The 19987-nt window shown below is 38.0% G+C and overlaps 1 protein-coding gene across 1 annotated transcript in view; it reads left to right on the top strand.

Annotated features, from left to right (window-relative positions):
• The window catches only part of tbcd (tubulin folding cofactor D), a 137661-nt gene that overhangs the window by 65581 nt on the left and 52093 nt on the right, over positions 1-19987 (top strand). The window contains exons 16-23 of the mRNA XM_034040536.3: positions 6666-6723; positions 9988-10017; positions 13856-13941; positions 16121-16201; positions 16431-16504; positions 16741-16858; positions 18451-18511; positions 18602-18624. Coding sequence (XP_033896427.2) covers positions 6666-6723; positions 9988-10017; positions 13856-13941; positions 16121-16201; positions 16431-16504; positions 16741-16858; positions 18451-18511; positions 18602-18624 — 531 coding nt within the window. The remainder of the gene's footprint in view (positions 1-6665; positions 6724-9987; positions 10018-13855; positions 13942-16120; positions 16202-16430; positions 16505-16740; positions 16859-18450; positions 18512-18601; positions 18625-19987) is intronic.

The raw sequence follows: 19987 nt of genomic DNA, 5'->3' as shown, positions 1-19987 counted from the left end.
GTTCACCTGTTATTATGCAAATACTTTTGGTATTCGCTGCAGTGATCTCACGCATATTCTAGATTCCTATTTTATTCTCTTCCTAAGCATTTCAAAAACAGATCAGCTTCGGCAAGTACAATGTATTCCGCTTTCAAAAATTGACTCTCCTCTATGCCAATATGCTTCCATGCTGAAATATATCACTGAACGTAAACCCAAATCTCCTTCTGACCCCCTGTTCATCAATGCAAGCGGGTCTGTCGTATCAAGGCATTGGTTTTCTTCTCAGCTCTCCACTTTGGTCTTCCCCCGCAATTCTACACTACCCTCATTCATTGAGAATCGGGGGAGCCACTTCAGCAGCAAGAGCAAAGATTAACCAGCATCTAATAAAAAATAAATATATATGTATGTTTACATTTGTTCTTCATCATCCGAAATAGTATCTGCCCATCAGTCCATTGCTAGTATGTCTGGAGTGGGGACAGCCTATCCGCCTGGGCCATCAAAGGTTTCCCCCTAAAACATAAAATAAAAAGAAAGTTTTTTTTTTTTTTCCTTTCCACTGTGCGGAGCATCTCCACATAGTAGGATACAGGTTACTAACCCCTTTGTCACGTTAAGTGTTTTCTTTCCTCCTCGTGTTAAATGTTTTCTCTCTTTTTTCTCTCTTTTCTATATGCATTGGCGGTTCTCCTTTTTCTTCACATAAATGTCATCAGCGGGGAGCCGGGGGTCTATCCTTTGGGGTGTTAGTGATTCCACTTTCTCCAACCGTTTGTTAAGTGTCGCTTCATTTACCTCGTAGAGGAGGCTTCTCCATGAGTCAGAGGGGACCCCCAGCCAAACCCCTCCTTTAGCATGCATGATTGTCTTTTTCTCTTTCAGGTTCTGATGCCTCTGTTTATGTGAGGGCCCCCAAGCGGTGGAACCGATCTTGTTTCTCGGGTCTCCTCAAAGACGGTGACCCCACTCCTGTTTGTCGGGGCTCCTCAGCGACGGAATACCCCTTCTATTATGTTGGGCTTTTGAAGAGGCGGAACACCCCACTCTATATGTTCTAATGACTACTAACTCCATGTTTTTCTTTCGGAGCATTTTCGTATGTCGTGTTGTCTCCTCAGCAACGGAACCCCCCTACTGTATATGTTGGGCCATCGAAGAGCCGGAGCCTCTCTCTTTACGTGTTTCATCTGTTACTAACTCCACGTACCTAAACATCACCTCGGGGGGGCCTTGCTCACACCCCATGAATTGTAGACATCTATTTCTTGTAACTTTTTTTCCTTATCCACAAAAGCATTCTTGTAACAAAGTCTTTGTTTTCGAGACATTTCTAGAAATTATACATTTCCATTGGGAAAAACTTTTGACTACTGTGTGCAGTACACCCTCGCTTTAACGAACCTGTTGGGGTCCAAGCCTTTTGTTCGTTATATCGAGGGGTTCATTATAGCGAAAGGACAAGTTAATGAGATGAGATTGTGAATAAAAGTAGAATTACATGTACCTGTTCGTCTCATGTATGCAGTATTTTGCCTTTGCTTTATCCTGTTCGTTAAAGAATTAAAATGCAGTACAGAAAGCACAAATCCCGAATTGAAGCTGAACATTTATTCAAAATCAATCTGACATGAATCGTTTCAAAGTGCATCAAATCTTAGTGGGTTTGACAACTGATATCATGTCAGAGACATGCCTGCATTACTCCTTTTTTCAAACGATCAATATAGTTGCCAGATTTGTTGGAACATAAAAAAAATATATAGTTTCGGGGGCATAGTTACACAGCACACGTTTTTTATTAAGACAAAAGAGTTGACTTCACTGTGGAGGTGGCATCCCGTCCGTACAGATGGGGATGTTGACAGTGTGTGTTTATATTATCTTTTTTAGTTTTTTTATTTGGGGTCCAGGGGCCAGGTTCTAAAGCTATAGGTTATGCTAAACTTTTGGCCATAGCTGTATAGATAGTGCAGTCAGATCTGACTTTGTAAGAGGGTGTGCAATAGATGCTCAGTTGGCAGGTGCTTCTGTATCCAAGAGTAAACAAAATATTTATGCTAATAATTCCACACCACATCTGTCAATAGCCCTGAACATTTTTATCAACACCTGTACCTTCATCGACGTGACATTTTGCATTTCATAAAAATGCTACGTGGTGGTGTTGCCATTTAATTTAGTTCTCTGTAAAGCTCCTTTTAATTAACAGGTCTTTCCTCTGTGACAGATTACAGTAGTCTCTGCATATAGGAACACCTCCTAAGGGAACACTTCGCCCAAGAGAACACCCTTGTGGGAAAATGATTTTTTTCCCATTGTAAATGCTCCGGCTAAAGGAACAGGAACTTCGCTTAAAAGAACACCTTGGCACCCACAGCGATTTGTTCACAACTGATACAGTACTATTTTGTAAAAAAGTGATTTGTCATTGCAAGAGTGTCTTGAGGGACACTGATTTGGTTTATTATATCTTTCCAGAACCGCTGCCATATCATTGAATTGTTTTGTATTCTGATTTCCACGAGTGCACCTCATCGCTACAAAATGGCAAAATGCGCTGCTGTTTCTCTTGCTACACAAAGTTTAAATTGTTTGAGTTCTTGAAAAAAACCTGAATCAGACACAAGTCACCGAAAAATGTGGTGTTTCCCGTTGTGGTGAGTTGCTTCACCATTCTGTTAAATAATGTGCATGTCATGTATATTGCTGCTGCATTTTGTAACGTGTGTAGGGGTGCTGTGTTAATTTAGTTTGACAGTTAGTTTATTAATAAGGGCTTGAATTTCATTTTTGTGTGCTGGGGGGATTCCCCCCCTATGCTGCAGCCAATGGGGGGATTCCAAAATTTTAGGGGGGACTGACAAAAGAAAAAAAGGCACTTTTGCATATAAAATTATATATATATATATATATATATATATATATATATATATATATATATATATATATATATATATATATATATATATTATTGCATCATCATTCACACTGGTGTTGCTTTAAAATAAGCTGCTTTCAGGAGACCTAACAGCTGTTCATCACTGTGAGACAGAGCACTCTCCATTGCTTTTGCCATTGCCTGACGTGAAGTTTTTATTGCAGCAGAAAAAAAGGTGCTTTTCTACTTAACCAGCACTCCATTTCTTTTTTTTTAACTCTACACTCAGCCCTGTTTCTGCCTGTTTTCATTGATGTTTAACTACTGGATAGTTTGGACTGGATGCATGTAACATATCAAATGAAAGGCCACAGAATTTAATTTCATATTATGTAAGTTGCAACAGGATCAGGCATACTATATGTGGTAGAGATGGAATATATGTAAAAAAAAAAAAAAAAATTACAAAATATTGGTCACTGCTATATATTGTAATCATAGATGGCTCAAAAAAAGACACTGCACCATTGAACCTCAATATAAAATGAACATGGTGGGGAAGCTGAGCTTCTAAGCTTTCCAACGATACTGCCCCTTTCAATCTAGCTGCTACAATGACGGAGCAATAGACTCAAAACGAAACCTAAGCTGTGAACTCTGTCACATGATGAAAGGCTTAACTTCAGGCAGGAGTTACCACATACACACACTGAATACATCTTTGGAAAGCCCCGAGTCTGTACTTTTACACCAGGTAGGTGGCTTTTACCGTGCCTGAGTAATATTTGCGTAACCTTCGGTGCGCTGGCGCCCCAAAATGAATGGGGCCGACTTGTAAGAGTTAAAGTGAAAGTCACCGCTTGCAAAACAACGCCTAGATAGACTTAGTATCGTCTTTTTTTTCACAATTGTTTACTTACTGCAGTGTACTGAGTTTCTATAATCCTTAAAGATAGCGGCCAAGAATCACGTACGAGAGAATAAAGTCTCGAGGCACTTAAAATATCCAGCACTACTTTTATTTATTTATTTATTTATATATTTTAACCAGAACTATGCAGAATGCAGCTCATAGTGCTTTCGTCACTGACACCCACTTCTTTAGAGATTGTTGTAGCGTTTCAGGCATTGTAAATTGGGTGAAAAATACTGTAGCTTGGTGTCTTAAAATATCTCCGTGGGATTTTCCCGCACTGAAATTTGCAGATATGCGGGAGCAACTTGGAAAATGTGAGATTCCTGCAATCCCACGTGGAAATTCAAGCCCTGATTCAATGTTAAGTTAACCCTAAGTAACACCCATTATTTTTGTCTCTGCCATTGTGATAGCCCAAAGAACACCCGGCAGCTTATTACATAGTACATAGTGATTTAAGCTTTTTTACCATGTTGTTTTGCTTTAGTTTTATTAATGATATTATTACTTTACTGATTTATTATGTTTTGATTCCATTTTGAGTGGTTCTTATTACACTTATTCCATTTTTTTTTTAGTTTTGGGTGTTTTGGGTTCTGTGTCTTGAAAACTTCATTCAGAAGATGGGTAGATGGTAGACAGCTCTGGCTCTTACAAAGACACGTTGACTAATCTTGCCTATGTTACATATGCTGTGTATATATATATATATATATATATATATATATATATATATATATATATATATATATATATATATATATATATATTGCAGACAAGTAGAACGGACGAGAAGCACCTGCACTCATAGTTAGAGCACCTTAACACAGACATATAAAAAATAATAATAATCGATGTAAAGGTAATGAGGCAGCAGAAAAAAAAATGTGATGACACAATTATTACACTTATAGACAAGGGATACATATGTCTAAATAAGTAAGCAACAGGCTGGGCAGCCCTGGTGTTTACTACAGGGCATATAGAGTAGTTTAAGTGCAGATAATCCTGGAGTGTTGATTTGACTGTCAATGCAAATTAACCATGCACCCTGTGAGACTTGAGCTGAAACGTGATACAATCTCCTCAGCCCTGTCATCCTTCCCATGTAAGAACTCCTCATTGTGGTTTTGCACACTCCCATGACAATTAAAGCAGGTGGATGGAGACCGCAGGCTTCAGAACTGAACTTGCCCAAAGCTTCCTGTTAAGTTGTTGATCTTTGCTAGAAAGAGGTTGGAGCTGTCGAGTGAGCCACCAAGCCACCTGTCTGCTGTTCTGAATTCTTCAGGGTAGACCTGGAGGGCAGTGAACTATGCAATGTTATAACATGCTCAAAGACAAAGGAATAAGGAGAGAAAGAGAAAAAGAGTCTATTTTTTCTTCTGCTTGGAGTAGCCACAATGTATTGACAATGTTTTCATTGATAACATAAATCCCCCATTCAAACTGACTGTCTCAAACTAATAAACCTGCTTTTAATACTTGTACAACAATTTAAATATTCAAACAAACTACAGTTCCCCGTAAGTATAGTCATTTAAAATGAGTATGCACACATACAGAAGGTCTTCATAGTGATGTAATAATTGCACAGTACCTGCATTTGGTTCTAAGTGTCTGGAGGTTAGGAGTGTATGATAAAGGTTTACCATGTTGTGTGTGATGTACAGAGCAATAAGGGTTCCCCCCTTTTTTATGTGGTCCCTAAAATAATAAATACATTGGATCTTTTTAATTATCTAAGTGGCGAATCTAAATACTGAGAAATAAAAAAAAAAAAATCTGGTTTCCTTTAGTATTACTGGAGTCCAGGTGGAATGATCAGCTGGATTGCATATTGTTGATCTGAAGCTAAAATTGCCTAATGAAGTAAGCAATACCAAACATTGCGTTACAGAATCAGTAACACACGATTTGGTTTTGGTTACTTCTGTAGGCCAAACCAGACTGGTAATTCACACTTCAGTATGGAATTGCCTAGGATTTGGTTACTGCAGCAATATTTGGTAATGGACCAAAAAAGCCTGACTAAGCCCTTAAAGGAATGGCATGTATATTCTTCTCAAAATGCACCTGGGGTCTTATGCCATACAAATCTATAGAAACTCCTTTTGATTTTGGGTGGTAGCGGGGAGCTTTCATGAATTTAAAACATCACAAATGCTCAGACTTAAAAGCAAATTGCGATCCTCCCAGATTTTAATTAGGTAAAATAACCCAAGATTAGTACTAATCAGGGTCTATAAAAACCAACCATCAATGTTCAGTTCTGGGAACTTCAAGCTTAGTAAATACAAGCCTAATGGCTGGTTTCACAGCCCCTGAATAGCATTAGTCTTTCACTACAGTACCTTAACTAAAATAACATTGGGTCTGTGAAACTAACCAGGAAATTCTAATTTTGTTTTGTTTAACATTGTTTTGGTTCTCAATTTTCTCAAAGCAAAATCAAAATGTTTGTTTTTTTCAAAAGTTGTTTTTCTCATTGACCTTTAAATTTATAATGGTATTTAATTTAAATGTACTTTTGAGGTTCCTTATGGGCACAGAGGTTTAGTTACTCAGTTTGCAGTTCTAAATTATTAAATATCAAATGACCACAATATCGAACCACCGAATGACTCAAATGTTCCATGTTGGGTTTTATACCTGACATACTGTATATGTTGTTTTAAACTTTCACCTATGCACACTAACCTCATTGATGTCAGGCTAATGGGGTGTTTGATTACCCAAGCAGGATAAGACAGACTGTTTGCCACAAATTCTCCCGCTCCCTGGTGCTGGGAGGCAGCCCCAGGGTATCTGAATCCAGACTCCCCAGGCCCTCATTTATTGTTGTTCCTAACGGCTGATGGCTCTTGTGTTCTCTCTTTTCAGTGCCCTGGTGATAGCTGCTGTGTTTGACCGGGATGTCAATTGCAGAAGAGCTGCTTCTGTAAGTGCTCTCTTTTAAATCATTTTCCTTGTTAAGCTCTATAATATTCATTAAACAGAGGCAAAAGTGACCATTTTTGTAGTTATTCCTGTAACATAATTGAAAATGGTTCCAGGGGGAAATCAAGGGAAACTAATGCATTAATGACGTCTCAATTAAACAATACACATTCTGTGCTTTGCTTGTAAAGCGTGATGTGGTACCATTTTTTACTTTGCTTCTGGGAGATTTCTTCAGTGTAATATGTTACTAAATATTAATAACTTCCAGATAATTCAAAATGTACCGAATATGCATTTACATTTTGAAAGAATATTTGAACCCATGTTCTAGTATTAATAGTAATTGAGAAATCAGATAATTGTTAATCCAGTCTAATATTGTTCTGTAGATTTGAGATCCTGATAGGTGATTTTTCTACACAGTGTTTTTTGACTATTAAACAGTGGTGAAAATAAATAATGCAGCTCCAACTAGGCTTTCCCCTAGGGGTGATTAACATTACTACATACAAAAAAGTACAGAGAAACTAGGCTGTGAAAAAACAGGTTTATAAACTATATGGTTGTGGTATTAAGATCTGCTACACTTTAGATAATTAAAAAAGACCCTACTGTGTCTACACAAGTCAAACAATTGAACATCGGCACCTTTGTCTTTCACCACACACAGTATTTAGTAGGTGAATTACAGTAGTTTCGATGGTCAAAGTGTTTGACCCTTTGATCATGCCCATCTCGCGCCAGCAACGCTCGCTTTGTGATCATAGCCCCAGGCTGAGAACGAGTGCAGTTTTATTGAGGTCCAGCCCTGATTACAGTCACCACAAATGGGGCTATACTAATGAATAGGGCTGGAGGTAGATGACAACCCCTCCTAATGTACACCGATCTACACACCATAGGAATCATTTTAATAGCCCATGTTTCTTTGAAGCAGGAAATTCACTTTATATTTGAAGCACAGCGGTTTCAAAACTGTTTGTCCTTTCATAATGTGTTTTGTTAGGTTAAAGTCTATTATCTTTTACCTTTTGTTTTATTTTTACTGGGGTGTAACTTTTGAAGACATTGAGAAAATCTTCTAGTGGAAACGTTTGTCACAAAGATACATGCACTTTACCATGCAATTACTTAAGCTCCTCAGAGGGGCAATCAATGATATGCTAAAAGTAAAATTTGCAGTTCTCAAAATATCACATGATGTATATCTGGTACCCAGTTCTTTTATTTATTTATTTATTTGTTTATTTGTGAGTCTCCATTGCCTGTGCTGGCTATGGTTTTACAAAATAAATGCATATATCAAATGAACAAAGTGGAGAATAAACACAGAAAGGAATACTTTTAAATTAAAGAAACAGTACATTCTTTTACAAATACATTGTTGTAATGGAATAGGTACATGTGCCTGGGGTTTTAAGACAGAGCTGTCTAATGTTTTTGTCTGAAAGAGACATAGCAGTGACCCAGGAGATTTGGGTAAATACCGTATTCCTTCGAATTTAAGATGCACTTTTTGAACCATTTTTTGCTTAGCCTGCGTCTTATATTCGAGTACAGAATAGTGATACATGTGTTAAAATTGCCAAGAAAAGACCTGACTACCCGAGTACACAAACTGCAACGTGATTGACATGCCATACAGGCAGCCATTTCAAATAAGCGTTATTAGCTTCCTGAGGAATTCGAAGAGAAGCTTTTACAATTTCAGCGTTTCTAACTGACAGTACCAGCTTGGACAGATTGGAAATACTGATCAGACCCACGTATTTTTCGACATGCCAAGCAATACCACAGTTCACCTTACAGGTGTGAGTAATCACGACTGGAAATGAGAAGCAGCGCATAACTGTAATGCTCTGTGTGACAGCAGACGGACGCAAACTGCCTCCATAGGCGTAATTGAGGTTGTATCTTTGTAAATGCATACTTATTTGATGTTTTTTTTTTTTCCTTAAATTGAGGGCTTGAAATTTGGGTCGTGTCTTAAATTCGAAGGAATAGAGTAGTCATAAAACAAACAGGATACAAAAAAGAAAAAACACAGTTTAACCAGATTGCACAGTACTTCAGTACTGAGTTGCTTACTACCCATGTTTAAACAATTACTAGACTGTCCAGCCTTCACCTCTAAATAAAAAGAGTTTTGTATTGTGGAGATCAATCAAATTTATCTAAGGTCATGCTTTATTTTTACGAGTAAATAGCCATTTGGATGCAATATTTTATTTCTACTCAGTGAGACAGCAGAGCTGCACAATACACAATTATACTTTACATAGGTATACAGGTCCCATTTCACTCCAAAGGAATCGATAGTTGTGTGAATCATTATATTGTCAGAGGAGACCTTCCAGTAAGTAGGTTTTAGATTTTGTTTTACGTAAAATTTTGTTTTCTTTGTCTGAAACGGCAGATGAAAACCTGTCCTGTGACGAGTAAAAAGACAAAGCAAATTTAAAAAAACAACACAAATAATAATAAAAAATAAATAAAAAAAAACAGTACTCCAATCCTTACTCTGACACATTTGAAATGCAATAAGTTCTAGATGAAAACAGATTGAATTACAGTGACTTTGCTGCCTTTTAATGTGGGTACAGTATATGTGTGTAGCATGAAAGTAGCACAATTTGTGTACTTAACTACAGCCTTTAATTATTTTGATGTAATAGAATTTATGTATTGTAACCAGTCATTTCAAGTTCTCATACAAATAGTGAAACAGTGCATACGCAAAACCTGTGTAATGTACATATTGGTCCAACTTAAACTTAGAGGGGCCTTTTTTTAATCAAAATAAACACCTGCATTTTTATTGTCATTTGTTGATTGTCTAAAGAACTGAGATCTGGGGTAAAGGGCAATTCAGTGTGTATCATGGAGGTTGTTTCACCTTGGAACTACTGTACTATAAGTTATATTTGCATGAACTTGACTATTTACATATTCTTATTTTTTTTCCATGTGTATCAAATTCTAATACAAATAATTTGAGTAATATTGGCCTTCATTGGATTCAATACAAGAATTTGGCAACAGACAAATGAATTTCTGAAAATATACCTCATATTAGTTCTATTAAAGGTGAAACAACTTTTGGCTGTTGCTTTATAGACAAAATTCCCATTTTATAAACTCTTGTCCCTTTTAAAGAATTGAATAGAACAGGATAAAAGCAGCCATAAACCAGATGACCTCATATACTGATGCGGTTTGTTTTTTCTATCCTAATTCATTCATTTTCTGTCTCTTATTTCAGGCTGCCTTCCAGGAGAATGTTGGGAGACAGGTAAGTAAACAAATAGCTGTCATTTACCGCTCAACAGACGTGCATGTGCCACTTTCCTTACCGAACCTGCCTGGACGGTCAAGAGACTGACGGGGATACCATGCACAGGCTGCTGTCGAATATATATAGTCACTTTGGTTCCACTAAATAATTGCACAGTCTCAGAACGCACTAATTCTTGTGACATTTGAAATATGATTAACATTATTTAGCAAAGGTTACAGGGAGTGTCAGATTGTGGGGATATACTGTCTGTATGTCATTTTTACATGTATCTTGAGTACCACTTATCCAATTGTCATTAAACGATTCATTGCCATATCTTGTTCTATACTAGTCTGTACATGCTGTTGATGTATGTCAAGGTCGTGAACTTCTTAGACATGCTTAAAGCTCTGATTTTGAATGTACAGCTGAGGCAGGTGATGTATGTTACTAACATTCGTGTTTGACAAATCACAGAAGACATTTAACATTTTTTTCAGGGCTCTGTAAGAGTCTTTGTGTTCTAGTAAGACAATAATTCAGTTTTTGTACCAGCAACAATTGTCTGGCACCTTGAGCCTACTGTCTCAGCCAATTCATGTCGTCTCATGCAGCAGACAACCACATTCGTCAGGCTCTGCTCAAACATGACTGTCAGGGAAAGGCTACAGTGAAACTAAGCTGGGTTTAGCAAGAAACAGATCACAAAATACATTGTTGCATTATAAAATTGGCTAATTTATCACATGTGCTATCATCATAAGCTGCTGTAAGAGACATATTACATAAAGTGTAAGTCTCCGACATTAAGAAATTGACATATTACTGGTTCACTTGAGCTGGAAAGACCCTACTTCAGATTACACGGATTTCCTGTCCACCCTGAACTTTGTGAAAACACGCTGCCACTTTTTTATGACCTGTCTACCCGATTAGATTTGGCACCGCCCTGAATTAGGTTAAGATGAAAATTCGGTTGATCATATGATGTGACATGTGATCCCAGTAGCACTAAAAGCACAATTGCAAATAGTCTACCAGAAAGGCAAAACGCTAAAAGCATTTGAAAGACAGTGGGTGCATGACAAGTAGATAGCAAGTACAGTCATGTAGGTCATCAGTATCAGCAAAGGCAAAACAAAGGGGAAGTTGTCGCCAAAAGAGACAGCTGTGGTGGCAAACAGAGGGAAAAGACAGCGAGAGAGGCTTAGAAGCATTAATGACTGATTGTATTATCATCAATCGAGACAGCTTCCAGCACCGTGTGTCTTGGCCACATTGTGTCAAGGCTGTGATCGGTGCAATAATAGTAAAGTTGGCAAGCAGTCTATATTCAGTGTTATTCTGCTTCCTGTGCACTGTACCTGGTAATACAGTTTCTCTTTAGCTATTTGCGGCTTATTATTGGCGCCTTTCAGATGTCAAAGTCCTCAGCAATTCACCGGTCATGTTTGACACTATAGTCAAACTAGCAGCTGCTGTTGCTTCTATAATGTTTTGATGTTTTACAGTTACGCGGGTTGAACAGAGATAATTTCATAAAAGCAAAGTGGGTTGTGCAATGAATGGCCGTGTGTATGAAACTTTTATTCACTCTGCGCCATTTGCCTGTCTATTGTGTGCAACCATGATGCCACTAACCTCCTTGCAATACAAGACTCATCGGGTGTATTATGTGCAGGTTCGTGCCTTTGCTGCTAGCTTATGTTACCCTGGAATCTTGTTAAAACATGACTGTTTGTCAATGACCTGAGAGGCTGTACACTCCTTAGGGCGTTTTCCAATAAACCTTAGAACAATTGGTTTGAGATTTCTTTAGAGCATCTATGCAGGTATCAAAACTGGCATAAGATGGGTAAACACAGGGTTGACTAACTACTGCACAGCAGTCTCGTGACCTTGGTAAACGATGTGCGTCTGACTGAACTAGTTTTTACTGTGCTAGAGAAAGAGAAAATAAACCTAATTTAAATGGGGGGGGGGGGGGGGGGGGGGGGGGGCGTCCTTAGACAAATAACATTTTAAAAAAAATACTCCAAAGCGGTTAACTTTCTTGTTTACTGACAACAGTGTTTTAATCAGCCTATCTATCGGCGCGTCTGTACTGGCTTTTCTGTGACTTGTACTGTACAGTAGGAGGTGGGACAAAGTCAGTGTTGCATTGTTATTTTGGTTTAGGTTGCTGAAATCTAGATTTCAGCATTGAGGTAAAATACCAAAAATGGACGACAAAGCAAAAAAGCAAAGTATATTTCGGCTGAGGATCGTGTCAAGACATTTCCCAAAGAAACTTTACATGCAGATAGAGGTAAATTGTTTTGCACATCTTGTAATGTGACTTTAGTGAAAATACCATCGCTAACTATTTAGCTTCAGAATCGCACATCAAACGAAAGGCTACTACAGAGGCTGCTAAACAGAACGTAAAACAAATAATAGCTTTCCGAAAACAAACCTGAACGTCAGAGCAACCAAAAAGTATTCCTGTCTGTTATCGCCAAGTTAAATCAGTGCTGCAGGTACGATCCAGCACAGCCACCTCGCTTCAAACAGCCTGCTGCTTACTTTTTTAACGCAGTTAAAATTTTAGACCCGTATAGGCACGTTTTCTTTCTTTTGACTCGGTACAATGTATGGGCAAGCCTTCACACCACGGAGACAGAGAATGTCGGCAGCAACACATGCTTGCCTTTAACAAATGACAGCACTCCGTTTTAGTAAGGAAGCAAGTGCCACTATTTTTATCTACTTAGGTTTATTTAATGTTTAAACTGGTCTATGATATCCTAATTTTATTCTATAACCTACCCGGGAATATGTAAATTCTCAACGATTTAAGTAGACCCGTATTCATAATATACCTATGAAAACAGGAAAAAATAACTGCCTTTTCTAATTTCTAGATGAAGTACTGTAAATGGAAAACTGCTGTTAAAAACTAACAAAATAAAATGTTATCAGTTAACAACGGTACAAACGCACAAACTAAAAATGTTGAAAAACAAAACTAAGGTTCCAAACAAAATAAAAAAAGCAACAAAAGTCATGCATTTCTACAAACAAATGCAATGGGTAGAGAGAAAATGTAACAATGGGGACAATGTAAAAGGCTATGTGTGTCTTGTGCGGTATCAAATCTAGCCAGAATAAGCACATTGTTTTGAAGTGAATATTTCCATGAGCTAATTTGTTGAAAATAGAAAGGGGATATTTATATCTAGCAGTCAAAAATGACTTTTAACACAATGCTTACAGTGTTTAGTGCAGTAGTCTGTTCATGTTAATCAGCTGTAAGACCATTAAAGCTTGTTAATGGGCACGCGCTGTATGATATGAAAGACACTCAATAGGTCTGGAGTAGGGAATCCAATTCCAGACACTTCCCAATCCCATGAGTTAGGGATTGTTTTTTTTTTTAATCCCAGGATTCCATTTTTGTAATAATAATATCGTGCTTTAATTCAACGAATTAATTAATAATGAAAAAACACATAAAAGCATTACAAGTAAAGATAACAGTCGTGTCGCTCCAGCTCCAGTGCAGAACAAGTGAGTGATTTCACTGTCTAAAGTAGGGCAACATCATACACAGACTGCAGTCACCACCGCCTTGCCATTTAAATACCTAAATTAGCCATGTGTGTGCAACGCTCACTCACTGTCAGCAGCCAGCTGTATTCATAGAGTTAACCTCGCCCAACAGAAACAGTGCGGCTGTGGTTTTATTTTAAAGCAGACTCAACATTGTTGATTTTATTTCTAAGTCACAAAGTACTACAACATGATTAGGATTTTTCTCGCTTACTCCAGTTTGAAAACCACTGCTTTAGGTTAAATGTTCTTGTTTCAACAGGGTACATTCCCACATGGCATCGACATTCTCACCACAGCAGACTACTTCACTGTTGGAAACCGGACAAATTGTTTCTTAAACATAAGGTAGGACTGCTGTAATGTTGAAGGGTTTTGGAGTCACATAGTGATTCAAAGATTTTATACTGGGAACCACAAGATGATGTCAGAATGAACGTACAGACTTCCTGTAAACTGCCACAGGTTTATAGGAAAACTTTAAGAGCATAAAACCTTGCTACCAAATTGCAAGCCCCTTAGTGATTTTTATAGGGGAGTACAACAGCATGTTATAATGGTGTAAACTGAAAGCAGTGCACCTTCCTTATTATGAGGCCCCAAGGCTGTGCTCTTGTTTCAAAGGTGGCGTTAAAAAATGTCACCTCGCTTTAATGACTCTGTACTGATGCAATCGGCCTTCCTTGTTTTCGTGATGCCAGGAGTAATTTGAGCTAGTATAGAAATGCAAAAAATGCTTGCCAGAGGTGGTACTTTAAATTTAACTAATTGAGAAACTGACCCGTTCCTGTAAGTGAGTAGCCTATACCAACGCGTTTTTAAATAATCCTTTTTTACAAGTTCTGTATACCTGCAGTAGTAAGGCCACCGCCTGTTAATGCCACATTTTGTTTGACTCTTAACTGGCCTTAATAGTACAGTACACTGTACAGATATAGGGTTTGCTACAGGTTGGTGTCCTCTATGTGCCCTTTTACAATATGATTAGACATTCAGCCCCCTCCTTGTTTCCTGCTTGAAATCAGCCATTGGTGCAGCATTGTTGGCAAGCAGGACAAGAGCCGAAAGAGAAATGCTCAGATACTCGCTCCCTGAGTGAGCTTGGCCCCGGTTCATTCACCTGTTGCTTACATGTTCTAACGTCATATTAAAAACCCTGCGGGAGAGACGAGATTTAACATGGCAACAGACAGAGGGAGGAGATTGTGTGTTTAACTCATTAGAGTTTTTTTATAGCTACATTGTGGTCAATTTTTCAATACTGAGCAAATTCCTATTATCTTTATGTAATAATTACTGCTTCTCAAAATGTGTATCAACCAGCCTTTAAGGGCTTGAATGTTATAAACTCTTAAACGGTGCCTCACTAAAACCATTGGGAAAGGTTTCAACGGCAGTATAACAAGTTAAATGCCTTAACCCTTTCAGTCCTCTCTTAGCACCCTATGTTAACATGTGCCATCGGAAATAACGTTGGAACCTCACATGACTTCTAGGTCCCAGTCTGAGGTGGTGTAGAAATATATATCAGTATATATTGTCCTATAAACTGTCCTAACATGAATAAAGCCCACAGTTTGCTATTCTTGAAACTGTTCTAGAATTATGGCCACTATACAGCAGTTCAAATATTATACCTCATTTAAGCCATCGAACAGACTAGATGAGTTAAAACTTTTGGTAATATGGCCTATTGTTGCTTACATACTAATATGTAGATAAAAATGTCACGCTATATTCTTTTAGCTTGTATCCATAATTCTAACCACAAAGCTGTTTTCTTTTAGCGGCTCAATTGCTTTCCTTATTGTGTGGGCATGTCATTTTACTGTCTGTGGTGCTTTAAGCTAACAGTTTCATCTAACATTTTCAGAGCAGGCCTTGCGATATAATGTCTGGAGTAAAGCTGCAGGAATGAGCACGTTGTAATGTGTATAGAGGTATCCCTCAAAAGAATAGCTGCCAGCCCCAGAGGATTTCATTACAAGCTAAACAGTGTGCAGCGTATGCAAATGATATGCAAATCAGGTTACTCGTGTGGAACAAGTCCAGTTTTCTATGAAGTTAACGGTTTCTATGCAAATGCAGTTGGCTAATTTTACCATGCTAAATCTTGCAGGAGCAATTCAGAGATTGATTGACATTGGCAGTGCATGTAAATTATAAATTATTTTATTTTTTGTGTGAAAACAACTGTTTGTTTAACACATGCTATTTCAGTGATAGATTCAGGAATGGTCTTTATGCGGCAGATTCTCAAAGTGTTTGTATTCCGATTTCTGGAATTACAGTTCTAGAAGGAGTAAGAAATAACTGCTAACAAGGCCCCTAAATTATGTCTGAGTTGTTTATTTCTGATTTGATAACTTTATCAGGTGACCATTGCACATTGGGACCTATTTAGAGCAATAATGTGCTCCAGGGAAATCAAGATTATTGACCACATATTAGTGACTGGGTGCTGGTTAGTATTTAAGTTAGTAGATTGCTGAACTGTAAAATACAAACATGCTATTTTCTCCCACAGTGTGTATATTGCCAGTTTCCCAGAGTACACCCAGCCTATGATAGACCATCTAGTAAGCATGAAGATAAACCACTGGGATAGGTAAGACATACATTTTATGTTAAATTTGTTGTACAGAAGTATTTAAAGTGTGTTTTTATGCTAATAGATTATCACATCCTGGCTGTTCCCTGGCTTTTTCACATCCAGTTAATCTAATACTTATTATGTAGTAAATCACATTGTTAAAGCACCTTTCCCTCAGTACAAGACACTACAATAAATGTGTTTTCTGTGGATGCAGCATAATGTCCGATTGTATGCTTTTCAGTGTGATTCGAGAACAGGCCACCAAAGCTCTGCACAACCTGACACCAAAGGCCCCCGAATACATGGCTGCGACTGGTAAGCCCTGTTATAAACATTTCAGTGCCAAACACAAGCTTTTTCTTCATGCAGCGTTGAAAAAGTAACATAAACAAAGTCCTGTTGGATGTAATGGTTTGCTGTTTTGTGTAAAACCAGATGGAGTTAATTACAGATTGGCTATCTTAAGCGTTTTAAGAAATGTCATTTTAAGAAACGTGATAGCTGAATAACTCGACTGCAAATAATGTCTTTTTCCTTGTTTGTTGTTGCAGTTTTGCCAAAGCTGTTGCCACTGGCAGTGGGTGTGGACTTGCATACCCGCCATGGGGCCATCTTAGCGTGCGCTGAAATTACACATGCACTTTACAAACTGGCACTGGAGACAAATAGGTATGTACCGGGGTAATTCAGAGTTACGTGTGATTGTGACACTGTAGTGTGGCTTCGGAGAGCGGCTACTGGGGTCTATCGGGTATCTTATGTGTTGGATTCATTGTGGGGAGTCTTCATTCTGTGCCCCTCTATATCTACTCAGGGGTGGCTGAGTGAGCTCTGCTCCATCATCTAAGAGGGGTTTGACTGCTGGCTGGAGTGCATTACAATGCCTTTATGGACCCTCTGCATAGTGTGTTTATCGTTGAGCTGTATGTGTATGTCGTCATTCATATTTAACAGCAAACTAGCTTGCAGTACATATTCACTTCATTCATACTGCTAATGAAAAAAATAAATTCTATTAGTGATACATATTGTTAGCTATAGTGACTGTAAACACACTTTTACTAAAATTCATTATAGACTTCAATCTTGAATAAGAAACAGATAAATCATAAATCACTAACGTGTTTAGTGTATAGTATGTGGCATACCAAATGTCCTTGTTTTTTTATCTTACCTTTGCTGTCACTCAGAATTGCTGTTCAATGAATATAGCAGATTTCTTTTTGTATTTTTAAATTCAACACTATTGAGTGTTTAATAGTTATGGATGATGGAATTATTATTATTATTATTATTATTATTATTATTATTATTTATTTCTTAGCAGACGCCCTTTCCAATTGTTACAAGATATCACATTATTTTTACATACAATTACATTATTTTTTTACACATTATGTTTTACATACAATTACCCATTTATACAGTTGGGTTTTTACTGGAGCAATCGAGGTAAAGGATAAAGCAGCAGTGTCCCTGTGGCAATGTGCTCCGCCCCTGTGTGCATTTCTGTGTATGTTACGTGTTGTGTGTAAGTGTTGGTGTATAGAGATGGCTGCACGGGATATAAATGGGTGTGTGCAGCACAAGTATTTAAAATGTATAATTGCATTTAGGCACGGGATTACACATCACTTCACGTTTATTTAAAGTAATTAATATGTGAGCACGGGGTTGCACGTAATTAATTCACGTGCTGGGATTCAAGTGAATAATTAATTAGTAATTGAATCCCAGCACAACAGTATATATAGATGCACGTTTGACTCACTGGTGGTTGGGTGTTCAGGGCGAAAGAATGGGAGAGAGAGGAGGTAATGAGAATAATAATAATAACAAGAATAATAAGAAGAAGAAGTGTTTCTCACCGTGTTTGTTCGTCCCTGTTTGTTAGTGTGTGTTCGTTTTTGTTTGTCTCTTTATTTTGGCTACCAGTGCCGTGCCCTGTGTTTTGTGTTACAACCTTTTTATTTTCTGTCTGTTAATTATTAAATGCTGAGCGTGTGCTTCACCAAAACCCCAAGTCTCTGTTGTTTATTTCCTGGATCTGGTCTGACGCCACCCACTCCGGCCGTCTTTGTGACAGTCCCCCACCTGGGATTGAACCCACGACCCACCGGTCAAGAGTCCAGAACCCTAACCACTACTATTCTCATGCAATTTCTTCATTTTTATTTTTAAGTGTATTAAGTATTTTGTTGTTTTAAGGTGCTACTATTATGTGGATAATAATGAAATGCTTTGTGTCTTTAATTTCACAGGCCCGTAACTGATTTTCTGAAAGAGGCCTCAATAGAAGGACTCAAAGGCATTCACGAGAAGGTCTGTGGAACTAGTCATCTGAAATAGTCTTGTGCCAGTCCTCAAGTTACAGTCAGCATATTTAACACAAACATGTTTCTTCTTTTACAGCTCTTCAGTAAGCAGCAGTACAGGTAAAATTGTTACCCCTGTTTACATCCTAGTTCACACACCCTAGTCTCTGTAAGTCGCCTTGGATAAAGGCATCTGCTAAATAAAACACAATTAAACAAAATAAAAAATACAAATGTGTTGAAAAAAAAAAAAAAAAGGAAAGAAAATAATCTAGTTTTTTTGTAGTTTAGACAATCCTTGTGTACACAATTACAACATTTAAATATTTAATAACACACCCACCACCAACCATCCTTTTGTGGTCAGATCTGATGCATCTTGTTGCTGCACGATGTTCACGTCCGCTTACCTGTCATCAGCAAATTTCTTTTGTTGCGTGCCGTGAAACCATGTGCTAAAGCCATAAGGCCCTGCTTGTGTCCTGACTGGTGATGACACTTGCTGAGGGATTAGTGCCTGGAGGGGATCCAGAAGCTGTCTAACCACAAGGTGCCATCACTGTAAAGCAGTACGATGATGACATCCCTGTCTCTGCTTACATGTTCTAGCAGCCTGTATTCTATAAACAACACAGGCAAAAGAGGAGCTTTGATGCCTTGGTGGGCGGCTGTCTGACTTTAATGCCGAGTTGTGGTTTCACTGGAACGTCTTTTAATAATGAACTAAAAACAAAAACGAAAAAGCACCAAATTTGCAACTGGCCTTGTCTTTGGAGGCTTTTGGTCTTTCAAATGTTTGCTTGAGCGCTGTTTTGTTTTACATTTTGTTGAACTCGTCACCACCGGAACAGATGAAAATTAATTAAATGGTAAGAAAACAACATGACAGAAATGTTAACTCCCAGACCTGTGGCAATGGTAGATGCCTCCTTCAATGAACCCAACCTTTTTTGGCTCTTTACACAATGCAATAACAAATTGTCACTCAATTACCTTGTATAAAATACAGAGTAATATTGCTGCCAACCTTGCCACAAGAGAGGGTTTTAATCTGTTAAAATGGATGCAAAATGAAAACATGTCTAATCCTACTTGCAGCTCAAAGAAACAAAAACAAACCTTGCTATTACTATCTTATATTAACTTTGTTTTTTCTTACATTGGTGACGAGGATGATCTGCGTCCTCATGTGTCATTTGTTGTGAAGTACTGGCTCACGAAAGCCTTAAGCCATCGGCATCTTGAGACATGGCGTCCAGATTGCGCTGGGAAACGACACGAGTTTTCCAGAAGAAAGCTGATCAGTTAGCTAAACTGCAAGACTTTCTTAAAAAATCAGTCACTGCCTCAGAGAAGGAGATGAATGTAAAAACTGCACAACTGACTGTTGTCGGTATGTTTGCAATGCTTATTGAATTGAAAATTAAAACTGGTATTCATTATGTTGCAAAACAATTTAAAATTGATATTGCAATGTGGAGGT

This window comes from Acipenser ruthenus, chromosome 19, assembly GCF_902713425.1.
Source record: "Acipenser ruthenus chromosome 19, fAciRut3.2 maternal haplotype, whole genome shotgun sequence".
Taxonomy (NCBI): Eukaryota; Metazoa; Chordata; class Actinopteri; order Acipenseriformes; family Acipenseridae; genus Acipenser; species Acipenser ruthenus.
This window is presented reverse-complemented; position numbering and strand designations above follow the sequence as displayed.